The sequence below is a fragment of the Portunus trituberculatus genome, chromosome 22 (genome assembly GCF_017591435.1).
Source record: "Portunus trituberculatus isolate SZX2019 chromosome 22, ASM1759143v1, whole genome shotgun sequence".
Classification (NCBI taxonomy): domain Eukaryota; kingdom Metazoa; phylum Arthropoda; class Malacostraca; order Decapoda; family Portunidae; genus Portunus; species Portunus trituberculatus.
In genome coordinates, this window is record NC_059276.1 from 6,759,695 (window position 1) to 6,778,867 (window position 19,173).

Genomic DNA, 19,173 nt, shown 5'->3' on the forward strand with positions numbered 1-19,173 from the left:
AAATTCTTTTATTCTAGTTTCCTCACAAAGATGAAATAATGTGATCACCTAGTTCTAATTTCAAAGCCTTTTATCTGTGACTTCTAAAGCTATATGACTATTAGTGAGAGGACAGGAAGGAGAAACGAAAGCAAGCTGTACATTAAGGTGTGACATTTATCATGACACGCTGCACACTGTACACACGGTACAAATTTCTCCGGGACTGACCGATTTGGCATTACAAACTAGTGTACAAAATACACTGGTTACACTCCACTACACTGCCCCTAGTTAGGAGACAATGGTACATGTTGTAACAGACTGTGCCAATTGAGGTAAGTCTGTCAGACCCTTGATCTTAGCCATGTTTGTCCTGTGCACAAGGAAGTGTTTACAAGCAATTGTTTACTGGGAAGTGTTTGCACATGTAAGAAACTCTCACCGCTGATAGGTACTGTTTGGTGGGTGACGTCTACCAATGCTTTACAATTTCTCGGTGAAAGTTCACAAACATGTCAACAGTTCACAAGTAATGACAATGAATGTTTAGATTAAATGTACATAAACCATGGGTGGGGGATCACAAAAAAGACAGAAATGTGAAATATGACTGACTGAAGACAAGAACATACCACACTAACTTATATACAAGGAATAATGTTCCTTTTGTACAAACAGCTCTTCCATTCTACAATAATGTACACAAATCAAAACAAAAGACAAACCATACAATGATATTAACCTTTACAGTGCCACTAGTTGATCTAGAAAACCATCGAGGCACCTGATCAGTGCACTCAACACAAGTTATGCCATTGTAGGGTTTTTCCTATTTCCTCAGAACATAAATAAGGGTAGGGAAGTAAAAACTATCATCGCAAAACCAATACAGGGACAAAATCAACAAGTCTAGGATATATTTCACTTTAAGACCATGCTGGGTCACACCTTATAAAGGGCTGCATGTTCCACGAGTACTGCAGTAATGTATACGTAGTAGTAGTAGTAGTAGTGGCTACTTATAATGACAAGTTCTCCAGAGGCAAGTCCCGACCGTCCTTGCTCGTGGACCAAATATGTTACGTAGATCTTTCACTCTAGTGTCTTTGGAGGCTATACTTCAAATTTCTCTACTACCTACATTCACGTGACTGATGCCTAACCTGCCTGCTAGTAAACCCTGTAGAAACTCATATGTGCCTCAACCTCTGTATTGATGAACAACAACTCCTTACAACTGTTTCCATATCACAGTCCCGGCATCTTCCAAGCCTGTATGGGTGACCGATGGAAGAGGGAGACTATCATTACCCTTGTCAAGCAAACTCATGCACATAATAGGAAGGGATCTTCATGATATTTAATGTAGCACTTCAATAACAGGATAAATCATAGAAAAATGGAAAAAAATAAATAAAAATATTACTATCACTATGTAGCTACAACAGCCATTTCTTGACATGAAATATATTGGGTCCTTTAAGAAATCAATGAATAAAAAAGCTCCTCTAAATTCTTTTTATCCTATCATTCAACAGTATTTGCAGATGGTGTCCAATAAATAAATTTGATATAAATAGATATCTATGAACCATCTTGCATTGCAGCTGTCACATAATGCTTGGGCAAAGGGAGAGTCCCAAGATAATAATTGAAGTCACTGATGCGTCAGCTATTGCTAGATATATGAAAAGAGCACATGAAATATTTCACAAAGTGAGTCATAACTAATCACAGGCAAAGTGATGCATCTTTAAATGCTAATAACTGGAAAAATTAAAAGTAACATTTTCTGCACATTTTTCATACAAAATAATTGACCATTAAAAACTGTATAACTGTATTTTAATATTAACTCCTATATCAAACAACTGTAAGCATTCTATATGGCTTGTCATTGGGAATAGTGAATTCCTGCTTACAGAAGCCTGTGTGACTTCTGCTACACCTGCACTGAGAGAGCACATCTCAGTCTTGACAAATTTATTACACTTTTTAATAACTTCTCAACATGCCCAAATCTATTTAACAATTTTGAATATAATGAAGAATAATGTCATCATGGAACAAAGGCAAACAGCTACAGACGACAGCAGCCATTACATCCAGCTGGTAAAGGGGCCACCTCTAGCGACGGCCCCTGATGATGGAGACTGACCGGCATGTTGGCGTGCGGTAGAAAACGGCCAATTACTACCTAGCGACCTCGGGCAACGGCTGCAGAAGGTTCTCAGAGGATGAACTTGCCAAAGATGAAACCGACGAGAGCAATGAGGAAGGCAGCCACCAGATGCATCATGGGGTTCGCCTGCTGGGTGTCGTGGTGAGGGATGATGATTGGGTTCTTCTCTCCAGGGTTTGCAGTGGGGCGTTGCCTCAGTGAGTCCTCCTGTTGACACACACGCACACACACACACACACGTTTAATGAACCCTTCCATTCCCAACATAAACATCAATCTTGGTAATTAAAACTATGTATGCATGATAAAATTACCTCTTGTTGACATACACTCAACACACCATTCCTCTTCAGCGTCTGACTCTATTAATCTTTTACAACCTAAGCAACAATCTCTCACACACTTTGTTAATACACCCTTCCTCTTCAGTCCAACTCTATTAATCTTTTCCAACTTGAGCACCAATCTTTCACACATTTTGCTAATACACCCTTCCTTTCCAGTGTCTGACTATTAATCTTCTCCAATCTAAGCACCAATCTTTCACACACCTTGCTAATACACCCTTCCTTTCCAGTGTCTGACTATTAATCTTTTCCAATCTTAGCATCAATCTTTCACACACCTTACTAATGCATTCTTCCTTTCCAGTGTGGCTCTATTAATCTTCATCCTAAGCATCCATCTTTCTCATTAAATCTATGCATGATAAATACCTCTTGTTGGTCTGTCTTTACTTCTGGGTGTCAAAACTTATCATCATCCTAAGAGCTTTCCCAAGGGAATGACTGTCATAGAGATAATCATTCATTTGTGTCTGTGCCTGCTTCAATCTGTTTGCTTTTCTCACATACTTAAGCACACTATCTCGTATCATCTACTGTAATCACAACCAAACTACTTTTCATGGTAACAGGCCACTCTCTTCCTGCTTCCATACTCATCACACCAGATTTTTTTTTAAATTCTCATGAATTATAAATGTGATGGTTATAAATTTCTGCACTTAAATCCTGATCTTTAAAATTTCTGCCCTTTACATCTTACAGTTCACTCTTCACTAAAGATACTTCAGTGACATACCTTTAATTGAAGATTTTCTTGACGAAGTGAGCTAATTTCCTCTCGGAGCCGCTTGATCTCATCACCAGCCTTCTTGATTTCTGCTTCGCTGTTGGTTGACTGCAATATTCAAAGAAAAAGTGTAATAAACTCTACCATGGGCTTAAAAGTTCATCACAATGCCATTACCACCAAGTTCAACCATATATGTAAAGGAGAGTAGCAACTTCTACATTCTACTGTTGTTGTTCACTTCTTGACAGCATCTACTCTCATATAAATCACATGACTCTCCATTCTAACTTAGCAGCTCACATGCTCCTCTCAAGTGACTCATCTACGCTGTCCAGACTCACAACCATGCCTCTCCATCTGACCTGCACTGCTAACTCACCTGCACTGCTTGTATTTGTCATCATTAAGCCTCCACCACTTCGTCTAGACACCCCATATGCTCCTGTCAATCAACTCATCTGCACGTCAGACATTTGCGACTAATACCCTCTTGACATGCTCCTAAGTCATCTGCACTGCATGTACTCGCCACTACTACGCTCCCTTCATCTCATCTTGCCAGGCTACATGCAGCATTCTCTGTCTAGGGACTCTTACCACATTCCTGGCGCTGCCTGAGTATGGGACACCTGCCTTGGGTGATGGCTTGGTCTCAACGTGGGGCTGGAGTGCTGGGGAGGCGTCAAGGTTGTTCTGCACCGCTGGGGTTGTTGTATCCGGTGGCAACTCAAACACACACCGCAACTTGGAGTCCATCAACTGGTTCATGTCGGCTTCCTTAAACTGTGGGGAGGCGGTGATTACTGATTACTGGTGTGAGTCTAAATGTCAGTGGTGTAAGTGCCGCCAACCAGAACAATGCCACTCTCATTTAACTGCCACTAAGCAATGAAACAGTAAAAACGTTGATTAACAGTGTGAGTCTGTCAGTAGTGTAAGTGCCGCCAATCTGAACAATGCCAGTCACCTATTTAACTGCCACTAATCAATGAAACACAAAAATGGTGGTTACTGGTGTGAGTCTACATGGTCAGTGCCTCCTAGTGGTGATGTGAACAATGCTACTAATAAATGAAACACAAAATGGTGGTTACTGGTGTAAGTCTGTACATATCAGTGGTGCAAGTGCTGCCAACCAGTGATCTAAACAATGCCACTCACTTATTCCACTACCACTAAACAATGAAACACACTAACAAATAAACTGGGGTACCTAGTCAAAGACACAAATATCACGTCTTTCACTATCTTCAGCCTTTCTCCGGTCATCAGACATTTTCAAGATGGCAATGAAAGCTCCTCAGATTACAACGTTCCACATGAATCACCAAATAAAACAGGGTAAATTCTTGCAAAATAGCCAATATTGATTAGCAGTCACTGGCACATGAAATCTTACACTCTTTCACTCCCATCAATAAAAGTAATGAAAGCTCCTCAGATTACAATGTTCTAATATAAACACCACATGAATCACTAAATAAAACGGGGTAAATTCTTGCAAAATATTGATTAGCAGTCACTGGCACATGAAATCTTACTCTTTCACTCCTCTCAAGAAAGTCATGAAAGCTCCTCAGATTAGGTTCCCATACAAACACTTTATAAATCACTAAATAAAACAAGGTAAATTCTTGCAAAATATTGATTTGCAGTCACTGGCACATGTGAAATCTTATTATACTCTTTCACTCCTCACTTCAGCCATGAGGGAGGAGGGGAACAAGGAAGTGGTTAGGTGGTGATGGTGGCCTGACTCCTGCATGACTGGAGGGGGAGGTGATGAGGCAAGTTTCTTATAATCCTTTCCAAGAACTGATAAGCTATCCCTCAATCCTACAGTCTCTCTCAACATCATGCCTCTTTTTTTTTTTTTTTTTTTTTTTTTTGCATTAGGCATAACCAATTCAACCTCTGAATATGACTCGGCTTTATCTTGCTAATGTGAAGGTAAGTTTTAAGAAATAAGATTAATATACACCACAATTTTTTCTTTTTTTGGTAATTATACTGGAAAACTGCAATACGAGTACAGTGAAATCTTTGCTATAGTTAATAAATACACAGTTACTGACAGACTAACATTAATATCTTACTACTAAACTTCTATCCACCTCTTTGTACTGTACCTCTTGCTTTTCTGGATAATAACTCTTCTAAATCCAGTAAATAAATCTCTACCTTCTATTCACCTCTTCATACTTTATTTCAAGCTATTCTGGACAAAAACTCTTCTTCTAAACCCAGTAAATGAGCCTCTAACCTCTATTCACCTTTTTGTCCTTTATCTGACACTTTTCTAGGCAATAACTTTTCCTCTAAACAAGCCTCTATGTTCTATTCACCTCTCTGTACTTTATCTCAAGCTTTTCTGGACAATAACTGTTCTTTTAAACCCAGGAAGAACTGCTACCTTTCTCTTCTTGCCTGATCAACCACTCGGCTTCCTATAACCAACCATCCAACACAACCTTCACAACATAACCACAGTAATAAAAGGTGAAGGTGGTACACAAATCTCAGGTTGACCCATAAATACTTTACCCTGATTTGCTTACCACCTTCGCTACTCAATAAAGAGTCTTACCAGCGTGTCCAGGCTAATGTCTCCATCCCCGGCAGCAAACAGGCTCTGCACCATGAACTTATGCTTGTTCTTTTCGTGTGGGTCGTAGTCAAATGGCTGCAGCATCACCGCCACACTAACAGACCCATTGGGATCCACCACCCCTGAGTTCGGTCGCACGCAGTACCGCCGGGGGGCTGTCGTTTTGACCTGCCAACAAACACACCATCAGATGAGGAATGACAATCTCTTGTTCAGATTACATAACTCAGTGAGAATAAGGTTGTATGAAGAAGCAGACAAACCCACAAGTACGTATCTCCTTACATCTTAGCCTCTAGGGAACAATACTAACCAGCCTCCATCTCTCTAACCCTCCCTTAATTAATCAATCCATGGTAAGCAATAATGGATTCATTGGTTGTCATGATACACTAGTCCGTAAATCTTTCTCCTTATATTTCAATCTCTCTTACCTCCCTTAATAATTAGTCCATGGTGGGAAGTAACAAATTCACTAGTCCACAAATCTCCCTAAGTTTGTTTTAATCTATCTATAACACTAAGGCAATTCTAGTCACCTCACACACCTCTACTATAGACAAAGCTAGAATAAAAATGCCCCATCATCACCTTGTTTACGTCTTGTCTTCTCTGACATGACAGGACATGTTGTAGTGCACTCTTATCATGAACGAGTCACAATTAAGATTCCAGAACTTAATCTTATCATAAAAAAAACATAATTGCAGTTCAGAGGTGAAAAATCAGTCTTCCATTATAACACTCACTGATTAACAATTCTAAACAAGCAAGTTTCAATATATACTACGTTCAATATCATAAAACCTTAGTGTGTGTAATTATGCATTTTAACTATAAATCTTGCGTGTTTATGTAAATAGAAGCATTAGTGTGCATGTTATTCTAGCCTCAGTACCCTCACCCTGTACTTACATCAAGATTAAATGCATCAATTGTTTACACGACCAAGGAATTAAAGAACTGTTGTGTCTCAATGTGATTTCATGAGGGAAGAGTACAATGACAAGTGTAGAGTAAATGCAGGGTTGCTGTTATCACTCACCTTAAAACATACTCTCTTATCTGTGGGGTTGGTTAGTTTTAGCTGAGACGTGACTACATCCGTGAAAGGACCTGCGAAAAGAATTAAGGCAAAGGTTAAGAGTGCATGTCTAACCTAATCTAAACATGGGAAAAAATAATAATAAAAATAAATAAATAAAAAATAATAAATAAATAAATAAATAAAAAGCAAAGGTTAAGATCGCACGCCTAACCTAACCTAACCTAGAAAGAGAATTACGGCACAGGTTAAGATGACTGGAAAGAGAATTAAATAGCAAGCTAATATCGCATGCTTAATCTAACATGGCAAAAGAATTATGGCAGATTAAGATCACATGCCTAACATAACCTAACCTGGAAAGAGAACTAAATGGCAAAGGTTAAGATCACACACCTAACCAAACATGAAAAAGAATTAAATGACAAAGGTTAAGAACACGTCTAACCGAACTTAACCTAACCAAACCTAAGAAAATAATTATAACAGGTTAACATTGCATACCTAACCTACCCTAACTGAAAAAAATAAATAAGTAAACAGCAAAGGTTAAGATTGCATAACTAATCTAACCTAACCTAATCAGCAAAAATAATTATGGCAAAGTTAAGACCACATGCTTTAGATGAAAATATTACACAAACGTATGCAGCCCAAACAGTAAATAAGCAACAAACATACGCCTTAAACTCTTCAGTGTCATGACGTGTTTCCATATTCTTTCTGCTTACTATTTGGTGATTTTATACAGCTTCAGAAACTTGTGTGGGGGATTAAGACAGTTAAGACTCTGGTTATTAACCCTCTGACTTCCATAGACCCTACCTAATGTAAATAAAATCGCTTAATCACACCCAAAACTCAAGGTAAAAATACGTCCCAGTACTGGAGGTTAAAAATATTCCTTCAAAAAGCTCCAAATCTGCAAGTGACAAGAATAACAGTAAGATTCCTCAAAGTACCCACCTGACACATTTACCACTGACCTTGCCCCTCTGACAGTTCATGACAGTATGACACTTCCTACTTCATGTAACCCTGAAGCTTTTTACAGTACAAAAATAGAAATCACAGCCACTTTAAAGGTCTAAACTACCTGACAACTGTATCTGTTCCATACTAATGCAAACTTTACTCAATCATTACGGTAGGATACAAAAGTTAAAGGTTTATTGATACTTTGAATAAATAATAGTCTGACATTTTTCTCTCTACTAATGCAAACTTGACTTAATCATTTCAGGAAGTTTGAGAAATTAAAGTACAGGTTCATTTATACTCTAAACAGATATTATAGTCCATCTTCAAACCGAGGTGTGGCTTGTGGCTGATTGATAGACTAGGTGAGCATTCCTAAATGTCTCAAATTATATAGAATCTTATGTGATATTCCGGAAGTTATTGGGGTTTTCAAATGAGTATAAAAGATAGATAGATAGATAGATAGATAGATAGATAGACAGACAGACAGACAGACAGACAGATAGATAGTAGATAAGTTATTTATTTATCTACTTTTTTTTATTGATACCATGTGGGCTTTTCACAGGAATTTATGGGCTAATGGGGAAACTTTTTGGGGTACCTTCTATCTTAAAGCCCACCCACTAGGAAACCGTTGCCCCGAGTGAGGAAGCCCAACCAACACTCGGACCGTGGACAGGATTTGAACCCGTGTGCTTGGAGACCTCTCGGACCCCAAAGCACGCATGGTTCCACTGTAACACAAACTTAACTTAATTTCAGTAAGCTTGGTAAGTTAAGTTAAAGGTTTATATATATACTCTCAACAAATTATAGTCTGCCCTTTCCTCTTTATGAATGTCAACTTAACGCAAACCAATCCAGTACACTTGAGAAGTCATGTCGAAGATTTAATACTCATACTTTTACTTTTAGAGAAAAATTACCATAGAAATTCAATCAACTACTCCCTTCCTTCCAAAATAACTGTATAAAGTGAACCAAATCATTTACTTAGAGAGAGAGAGAGAGAGAGAGAGAGAGAGAGAGAGAGAGAGAGAGAGAGAGAGAGAGAGAGAGAGAGAGAGAGAGAGAGAGTTAAATCAATCAATGACTCACTTCCTTCCAAAATAACAGTAGAAAGTCAACCAATCCATTTACTGCCCTGCCCTGTCCTTCCTGCACCCCCTCCCCAAAAGTAGAAATTAAACCAATTCATTTACATACTTAAAATCTTATTTTAAATAAATAAATAAGCTAAAATTAATTAATCACTAACTTCCTTCCAAAATAACTAACAGTAGAATATTAACCAATCAACCAAATCAATTACTTCACCCCCCATGAAAGTAGAAATTCAACCAAACCTTTATTTCCTTCCAAAATAACAGAATACCAACCAAATCATTTACTTCCCCTTCCTTCCCCACAAAAAAACTAGTAATTCAGCCAATCATTTACTTCCTTCCACAAAACAGACAGCTATCATGATATCTCTGCCATTTATCACTGTCCACACCAATGCCTTCTTATCTACAAGAAGTCTCACTCCATAGAACACAATCTTATCATGCTATGTAATACCCCTTCACGCCACATTCCCCCCCACAGAACATTAATATTCTACTTCAACAAACAGTACTTTCCTGGCACTCATATCTGGTCCTCCACACTAGGATTCACAGCTCAAATTGTCATCATATTACATAGTCCCGCTTCATGCCACATCCACACCACAGAACATTATTATCATACTTCAATAAACAGTACTTTCCTGCCACTCATATCTGGTTCTCCTCTAAGATTCACAGCTCAAATTGTCATCATATTACATAGCCACCCCTTCATGCCACATCCACACCACAGAACATTATTATCGTACTTCAATAAACAGTACTTTCCTATCACTCAGATCTGGTCCTCATACCTTAAAATGTTCTGTGCTACTCAATATATCAATGTGTTTTTCTCTCGTCTAAGAAGTTATATTTCTACATTAACACGTTCAGTACCATACCGCATTTTCATATTCATTCTGTTACTATTTGGCAATTTTATACAGCTTTAGAAACTCATATAGGGGGTTTAAATAGTGATGACTGTGGCTATTAATCTTTTGATCTCCATAGACCCTTCCTACTGATAATAAAATTGACTAGTCTTGCCCAAAACTCAGGTAAAAATGCGTCTCAGTATTGAAGGAGTTAATATCGTACTTCAACAAACAGTACTTTCCTGTCACTCACATCTGGTTCTCCTCTCCACGATCCACACCTCAAAATATTCAGTGCTATTCAACATATGTGTATGTTTTATTGGTCTCACAAGTCACATTTGTACATTAACCCCTTCCGACCATAAAGTGTTTCCATATTCATTCTGCTTACTATTTGGTGATTTTATGCAGGTTCAGAAACTCATGTGGGGGTTAAAATAGTGAAAACTGTGGCCATTCATCTTGTGACCTCCAGTGACCCTTCCTAATGTCAATAAAATGGTCTTATCATACCCAAAACTCAAGGTAAAAAATACATCCTAGCACTGAAAGGGTTAAGATATATATTCTCAAGAACAGAGGCCCTGTAAAAGTCCACTACTTGAAGGAACAGGGTCTGAATGTTGTGATAGGGAATAAAGATAAAGAATGTTCGCAATTGTATTAATATCCTACTTTAGCAAACATTTCTTTCCTAACACTCAGATCAGGCCCTCCTCTCCATGATTCATACCTCAAAACGTCCTGTGCTGTTCAATATCTTATGTATGCTTTTCTCTGCCTCATGTTTATTATTGTATTAATATCCTACTTTAACATACAATTCTCTCCTAATGCTCAGATCTGGTCCTCTCCATTATTCACACCTTGAAGTATATCCTGTACTGTTTAATACATTATGTTTACTTTATCTAATGTTTGTTATTTGTATGTTTTTTTCTTGCTTGTCTTCTTATTTTTCTATACGTCTCTGCTTTCTGTCTCATATTTGCCACTATATGTACTATATGGATATCTTCCCTTACCCATGTCTTGTTTTTCTATGCATGTGTATGTGTATATAACTAACTACAATGTGGCTTTTCAATACTACTTTGATATTTTTTTTTCCTTTTTCTTCTTAATGTGTGTTCCTTCCTACAAAATCATGCACATCTAAGTTTCTATTTCCACTATCATCATTGCTTACTTTCCGTTAAAATCTGCAAATGGTTGACATACACAAGATTATCTTCAAGGCATCATCTCATGTGGAAAGGCAAAAAAAAAATATGCGTGTGTGTAAAGATAAGACAAAATCAAAACTCTTGCTAATCTGCTAATTCATAAGCATAGGAAGATTTTTTTAATGCTCATGTAGAAAGATAAAAGGTGTGTGTGTGTGTGTGTGTGTGTGTGTGTGTGTGTGTGTGTGTGTGTGTGTGTGTGTGTGTGTGTGTGTGTGTGTGTGAAGATAAAACAAAGGCAACTCTTGCTAACTTGCTAATTCATATGTAAGGGGTATTACTATTTGGCAATTCTATACTGCTTCAGAAAATTATGTGAGGATTAAAATAGTAAAGACTCTGACCATAAATCTTCTGACCTCCATAAAATTGTCTAATCATACCCAAAAGTCATGGTAAAAATGCATCTCGGTACTGAAGGAGGTTGAAAGTGGATACATTTCCTTTCAGTTTTCTTCTGTGTCTAGCAACTTAATGCAGCTCAGACCACTTTTTTTTTCCATGTGGGTTTTTTCAAAGGAATTTATGGGCTAAAGGGGACACTTTTTTGCATATCTCCTATCTAAAAGCCCACCCACTAGGAAACCATTGCCCCGAGTGAGAAACCCCAACCTACACTCCAGCCATGGACAGGATTCGAATCTGTGCGCTGGAGACCCCTCGGACCCCAAAGCATGAATGGTTCCACTGCACCACGGCGGCCTCTGTATCATTCCCCGGAAAGGTGTACCAGCTGGAATATCTTGCCCTCTCAGACACGAACAGGTCATTTCAGTCATTTGTGCAAAGCTACATGAATAAGTTAGATTCTTTTATGCAAGAGGGAAAACTGGCAAAGAGCAAAAGAAAGTGGGAAAAAAAAATGCCCACTAAGTTGCCAGTCCCCTTGCAGGTCTGAGTTAGCCAGCCACTCCCCTAAAAAAAAAAAAAAAAAAAAAAAAAAAAAAAGGGATAAATGTCTTGAAACGTCCCTCTTAAATGAAATCAAGAGAAAGGAAGATGGAGATATAGAAGTAGGTAGGGAGTTCCAGAGTTTACAAGTGTGAGGTTCTGCAGAGTGCTTGATGGAACTGGGACCAGACGAACAAGAATATCAGCTTTGTATTATTGATAAACTAAATGCTCACAAGTACAACACACGTCACACTATCTTCAGTCTGTCGTCACAAATACTTTATGACACTATGCATATCGGTAGTAAGGCGTGTTGGCATATCTAACCCCTTCAGTACCATGACGTGTTTCTATACTCATTCTGCTTACTATTTGATTTCATACAGCTTCAGAAACTCATGTGGGGGGTTGTAATAGAGAAGACTGGCCATTAATCTTCTGACCTCCATAGACCCTTCCTAACGTCAATAAAATGGTCTCATCATACACAAAACTCAAGATAAAAATGTGTCCCACTACTGAAGGGGATCGAAGACAGGCCATTAATTTTCTGACCTCCATTCTGCTTACTATTTGATTTCATACAGCTTCAGAAACTCATGTGGGGGATTGTAATAGTGAAGACGGGCCATTAATCTTCTGACCTCTATAGACCCCTCCTAATGTCAATCAAATGGTCACATCATACACAAAACTCAAGACAAAAATGTGTCCCGCTATTGAAGGGGATTGAAGACAGGCTATTAATTTTCTGACCTCCACAGACCCTTCCTAACGTTAATAAATTGGTCTAATCATACATAAATCTCAAGGCAAAAATATGTCCCAGTGCTGAATGTGGCTAAGACTCCTATCCAGTGCAGCTCATCCTGGTAACAAATCCCATGTCAATAACCACCTGGAATGTCTTATAGTAGAAATATTTGACAGATAAAACTCAAAAATGGCCTAAGCATAATACAGCTGGTAGTAAAATCAGCTGATGTGGTCAAGGCCAACCAGTAATGAAAGCCAAGGATACACTGAAAGGTACATTCAATTTTAAAAAAGCACATTATAAGCCAGAATTCCCAGTGTAGGATACATAGCAAGTGAAAACCGATCACTAAATACAACAGCTGATCAGGTCAAGGCCACACAATACTAAAAGCCAAAGATACACTGGAAGGTACACTCAATTAAGAAAAAGGTACATTATTACCCAGAATCCCCAGCAAAAGACACACAGCCAATGAAAACCAATCACTAAATACAACAAATACTACAAAATATGCCTAATCATTGCAAAATAACCTAATGACACCCTATATTAATTAAAACCCCTTTAAATGACAATTATTAACCCCAACACAGCAACTTTCCACCAAAACACTACAAGACTTCTAAACCCCGACAAACTGACACGCCAAATATAAACCCAATACTTAACATACTTCACCCATTACAGGACACAGCCAGGTACTAGAGGGGTGGAATATAGAAATAGGGTGAAGCCAGCGTGAATGCCAAAGGAGGAGGCAGAAACGAGGCAACAATTCTGCAACATTCGAGAAACAGGATTTAAAATAACGATGACTGGCTGACTAACGGACGGAAAAATGCCACTCCTTTAACAAATTGACGAGTCTTAACCCAGTGGCGCCTCTCCCCTGGGTTAGAAGAGGCCTTGAGCACCTAAACTACAGCCCCATAGCTCCCCACGTGCCTGGGACTAAATAACTCGACAGATAAACATTGGCAGGCTCTAAAATGGCCCCCAAAATAACGTAATATTTCTGAGGATATTTTCAAGCGTCCCTTTTTCTTACCTCTGAATTTAAGTTCCTGGGACGGTTCCAAGATTAACACCTGCTCCGCTTTCGCCATGGTGGGAGGCAATCACACAGGGGAAGGCCCAGGGTTTATGACAATTCCGGGGAGACGTGACACAGCCTGGCCGCCGAGACCCTCACCGCGCCTGCGCCAGACATGCACTGAGTGACGTCACGCCGCCATCGGGATGACCGCCGCGCACTGACAAAACTCACCCCATCTATGAAAGGGTGCTCTAGTCAACCTTCCCATTATGTATTTTCACTCTACTGTACCTTCTTGTTTCTGTATCTTATGTGTTGCTTTGGTTAGGGAATAATTAATGGAGTAGAAAGCATAAAGAAAGATCAGTTATGTGGTTATCTATGAAAGGGTGCTATGGTCACCTTCCCATATTGTATTTTATTCCATTATACCTTCATGTTTCTGTATCTTATGTGTTGCTTTGGTTAGAGAATAATTAATGGAGTAGAAAGCATAAAGAAAGATCAGTTATGTGGTTGTCTATGAAATGGTGCTATGGTCACCTTTCCATATTGTATCTTACTATGTTGTACAGTACCTTCATGTTTCTGCATCTTATGTGTTCCAATGGTTACGGGAAAATTTATAGAGTAAACTAGTTATTTTGATATACGGGAAAACTCGCCTCGCTCTAGTTAACTTTCCATATTGTGTTTTACTATGTTTCTGTGTTTAATGCATACTGCGGTGGTTACGGGAAAATTAATTGAGTAGAAACCATAAAGAAAGACAAGTTATGTGGTGATCGAAAGTGTGCTATGGTGACCCATATATTGTTTTTTTCACTCTATTGTGCCTTCATATCTATGTGCATAATGTATTGAAATGATTAGGAGAAAATTAACGGAGTAGAAAGCATAAATAAAGGAAGGTGATTTATGTGATGGATGGAGTATATACGACATAATTAACTCACCTCGCTATGTTCAACTTTCTATCGTACGTGAATTTCATTATATTGTGCCTTCATATCTCCGTATTTAAGGCATTCAAGTCATTAGGGAAAAATTAACAGAAAAGAGTGTATAAATAAAGAAAGACATAGTTGTGTGGTGAAGTAAATTTTGACATATGACAATCTAATGAATGATATGATGAAGTAAGAATATTACATCAAAAGTAAAGAAGGATGAGGTAAATATGCGACAAAGTATGCGATAAAGTAAGGATAACGTGCATTTGAGAGATAAAGAAGGGAAAAGAGTACAATAAGACTAAATTAGATAAAAGACAATTGCGACTAGCTATTTAAACTGGATAAAGTAAAGAGAGGAAGAAAGAAGGATAAGGTTTGGAGAAACTAAAACAAATAAAGAATAAAGCAAGGAGAGAAATGCATAAAGGTAAAAAATTTATGACATACATTCGTAAAAGAAAAGAATAAATGAAAATGAAGTAGGGAAGAGAAAACACCGAAAGAAGAATATAAAAAAAAATAAATAGATATATAGATAGATTCATATGTAGATAGATAGGTAAATAGATAGATAGATAGATAGATATATAGGGAGAATAAGCAGAGATATAGCTAAGTCTTATCTACAATGTGAAATAATAAAGATTTTTGACTAGAAAGCTAACAAGAAAACTTTAATTTGCATAGATCAACAAAATTCACAGTCTATCATTGAAATGAGAATATACACTCACAAAATGAGACCTACTTATTCATGTTTAAGAATAATAACAAGAAAATAAATAGTAGATATATAAACAAACGAATGTAAAAGAAATAGATACACGAAGAATTTTAAAAGACAGGCGACAAAACCTGTTTATATTATCATTACTTCAGTATTCGCTTCACTTACTTGTGTCTAATTTAAGAATTCACTTTTAGCTCCTGTTACTACCTCTCTCGCGACCTTCCTTACAATATGCTACTGTCATATTCGCTGTCTAATATTCCTGCGTTTATTTCTGTCTGTCTCTCACATTCTTTTATTTTTAGCTTTACTTTCCCGTGTCTCTTTCATTCTTTCATTTCCTCTTCCTCCTCTTCTTTCTCTTCTTCTATTTTCTGTCTGTCTCTAGTCTTTATTTTTAGCTTTACTTTTTCCGTGTCTCCTTCCTTCTTTCCTTTCCTCTTCCTCCTCGTCTTTCTCTTCCTCTATTTTCTGTCTATCTCTAGTCTTTATTCTTAGCTTTACTCTTTCTGTGTCTCCTTTATTCTTTTTATTTATTCTTCCGTCACCTCGTCTTTCTCTTCTACTTTCTGTCTGTCTCTAGTCCTTATTTTTAGCTTTACTTTTTGTGTCTCCTTCCTTCTTTTTATTTATTCTTCCGTCTCCTCGTCTTTCTCTTCTTCTACTTTCTCTAGTCTTTATTTTTAGCTGTACTTTTTCCGTGTCTCCTTCCTTCTTTCATTTCCTCTTCCTCATCTTTCTCTTTTATTTTCTGTTTCTATAATTCATCTCTATACATTCTTTATTTCATCTTTATTTTTCCGGTGTATCTTTCCTTCTTTTCTCTCTTCTTCCTCCTCGTCTTTCTTTTCTCATATTTTCTTCCTATTTCTTCTATTTCTCTTAAACATTCTCCTCCAAAGTATATATAGCCGTTTCCAGAAAGAGAAAATCCTGTGACGAAAGATTTTGGTCTGGTACTGAAAATAGAGCTTCATGTAATCTATTTAGGTAAGATAAGGTGAAAATGTAGAGAGATATAGAGAACTGATTATATATTTCTGTACATTGTTCTCAGAAGGAAGATGGGAAAGAGGATGAGAAGGAAGAGGAAGAGGAATTAAGAAGGGCAGATGAAAATGCGTTAATGTGATAAAGAAGAGGAAGAGGAGGTGGAGAGTATTGATAAAATGAGAATAGGAGAACAAAGACGATAAGGAGGAAAGAATGGAAAAAAATGAGAGAGAGAGAGAGAGAGAGAGAGAGAGAGAGAGAGAGAGAGAGAGAGAGAGAGTTATGTAAGACTTGCCAGTAATAGAGTAAAAATATATAAACCAAGACAAGACAATATATTCCTTTTAAATGCTCCCTTTCCTCTGATCTCCTTGAATAAACAAACTTCTAAAAAGGGTGTGGCTTATTTTGTTCTTGCGGCATCTCAATATTTAATCCTCTCTTTCTCTCTCTCTCTCTCTCTCTCTCTCTCTGCATTTTTCCACTATTTTTTTTCTTTTATTGTTATTATCATTATTGTTATTATTATTATTATTATTATTATTATTATTATTATTATTATTATTATTACTATCTCATCTACTTTCCCTTTTTGTCGTCCATCTCCTGATTATTGTTTTATTTTCTCCTGATTATTAGTCTTATTATTTTTTCTTTCTTTTCGTCTTCCTTCACCTAAATTTCTTCTTTCCTTCTCTTCATTCGACTTTTCTTCCAACCATATGTCAATCTTGTATTATTGATCTGCCTCATTTTCCTCTCCTATCTGCACTTCGATCCCCTTTTCCTACCCAGTCTTCTCGATCCTCCCTTCCCAAATTAAGATTTCTCCTTATTCTAACATTTATATTTCATTTCTCTCTTCATCATCCAAATCTTCATAAATTTACCCAATAGTTATTCAATTCCTTAATATTCCTTACCATATTTTTTAGATACAACCATACAACCATTTACTTAATTTTTTTTTTTCTTAGGCGACTTTTTAAAGTGGCGAGTATATGAGTTGACGGTAGTTATTCATTTTTACTATTTATTTATTCTTTTTTTTTCTTTTACTTCTTAACGCAACCACCACCACCGCCTTCACCTTCTATACATCTGCTAGCGAGTCACCGTCTAGTGAAAGCTATTAAGGTCGTGAGATTTATATTTCGCGTATTCAACCATCAATGGAGTCACCCCACCATTCCTATCCTTCCCCATTACTCCTCTCTCTCTCTCTCTCGTGTATTTCTTTGGCTTCTGTTGCGTCATAAGAGCTTGCCGAAGGAAGAGAGAGAGAGAGAGAGAGAGAGAGAGAGAGAGAGAGAGTGTGCATTCTTTCTTTTCCGTTTTGTCTATCTTAAGAACGATCTGCTAATCTAGAAAATGTCAGTTTATTAAAGCGACAAAGTTATCATTGATGTTATCTCTCTCTCTCTCTCTCTCAGTATATTAGAGAGGATTTATAAGAGAAAACAACCGGTACAGTTTTCTTCTAAGTTTTGTCAATCTTCAGTAACGATCTGCTAAGCTACCTAGAAATTGTCAGTTTATTATACCGACAAAAGATAAGATGACGTTACTTTCTCTCTCTCTCTCTGTATATTTAGGAGGGCTTGAGAGAAAAATCAGTGGAAAGGTTACTTGCCTGGCTAGATGTAAAAGGGTCTTATGGCGTAAGGCGCGGCAGGTGGCGGGAATGTGATGGACTGTGAAATGAATGTAAATTGATATAAGATGGAAACAAATGAAATACAAGGGTGATAGTTGATGTTGATTTTTTTTTTCTTTTTAGTTCAGGATAAATGACAATTGTAAAGGTGTTAATTTCACTGGGTAGATTAGTGAAATATTTAGCTTTTATGGCAATGGTAGATAGTAAATAAAATGTATCGATAATGTTTGCCTTTGTATAGATAGAAATATATAAAAGTCGACTTCATAAATGCAGTTAAATCCACATTTCTTCTACTTCATATACAAAGAAATCTAATTGTTCAGATAGATTAAAGGAAAAATTCAATGGCGTTTTCATAATTTTTGTAAAGATGGTTAAAAAAATAAGAATCTACCTAACAAACTTTATAGCTTTAAGAAATTAACCTCACGAGAGAATCAAACCTTTACCGAAGACGTGCTCTGAATTCTATTGGTAATGACATTTAAGCCTGCCATTGCATCATTCTCCGCATTCCTGCCTTCCCGCGTTTCTCCTCCCCTTCCTGGCTGCTCCCCTCTCCATCATACCGGGGAAGGGGGGGGGATGCTAATTCCTCCTTTGGCTTCTCAGCTTATTAGTCTGGGAGGGAAGGAGACGCTAAGAAATGACGGGAGATGACAAGACCGGGGCGAAGTGAAGTGGAGTTAGGTGAGGGTAGGAAGGAATGGAAGGCGACAAGCTAAGAAAAATGGTGATTGATGGCAGGAGAGAAACGATAAATGGCAAGGAAAGAATGCAAAATGAAAACTAGGAAGGAATGCGATCGAGACCAGAGGAATGATAAATAAAGGAATGGAAAGTGAAAAACTAGGAAGGAATGTGATTGAAGGCAAGAGGAATGATAAATGAGAAGGAAGGAATGGAAGATAAATAGCTAGGAAAATAATGGTAATATGAAGGCAGGAGGGCTACAATATATGAGGAAGGAATGAAAGATGAAAGGCTAGGAAAAAATGGTGCTATGAAGGCAGAGATGAATGCTAAATGAGAGATGGGAGGGAATGGAAGATAAGGTAAATG

At 37.6% G+C, this 19,173-nt stretch overlaps 1 protein-coding gene across 2 annotated transcripts; it reads right to left on the minus strand.

Moving 5' to 3' along the window:
* Positions 1-138: 138 nt before the first annotated feature.
* Positions 139-13,957, minus strand: LOC123507348 (vesicle-associated membrane protein-associated protein B-like). Of its 2 annotated transcripts, none has more exons than XM_045260116.1 (6): positions 13,782-13,957; positions 6,895-6,965; positions 5,829-6,017; positions 3,839-4,024; positions 3,248-3,346; positions 139-2,371 (listed from the first exon to the last, which is right to left on the minus strand). In XM_045260116.1, the coding sequence occupies exons 1-6, from the start codon at positions 13,837-13,839 to the stop codon at positions 2,213-2,215; spliced, it is 762 nt and encodes a 253-aa protein (XP_045116051.1). In that variant the 5' UTR covers positions 13,840-13,957; the 3' UTR covers positions 139-2,212. The 2 variants fall into 2 exon arrangements, with proteins under 2 accessions (XP_045116051.1, XP_045116052.1); XM_045260117.1 differs by having other exon boundaries at positions 3,875-4,024; positions 13,782-13,956.
* Between the last annotated feature and the right edge of the window lie 5,216 nt (positions 13,958-19,173).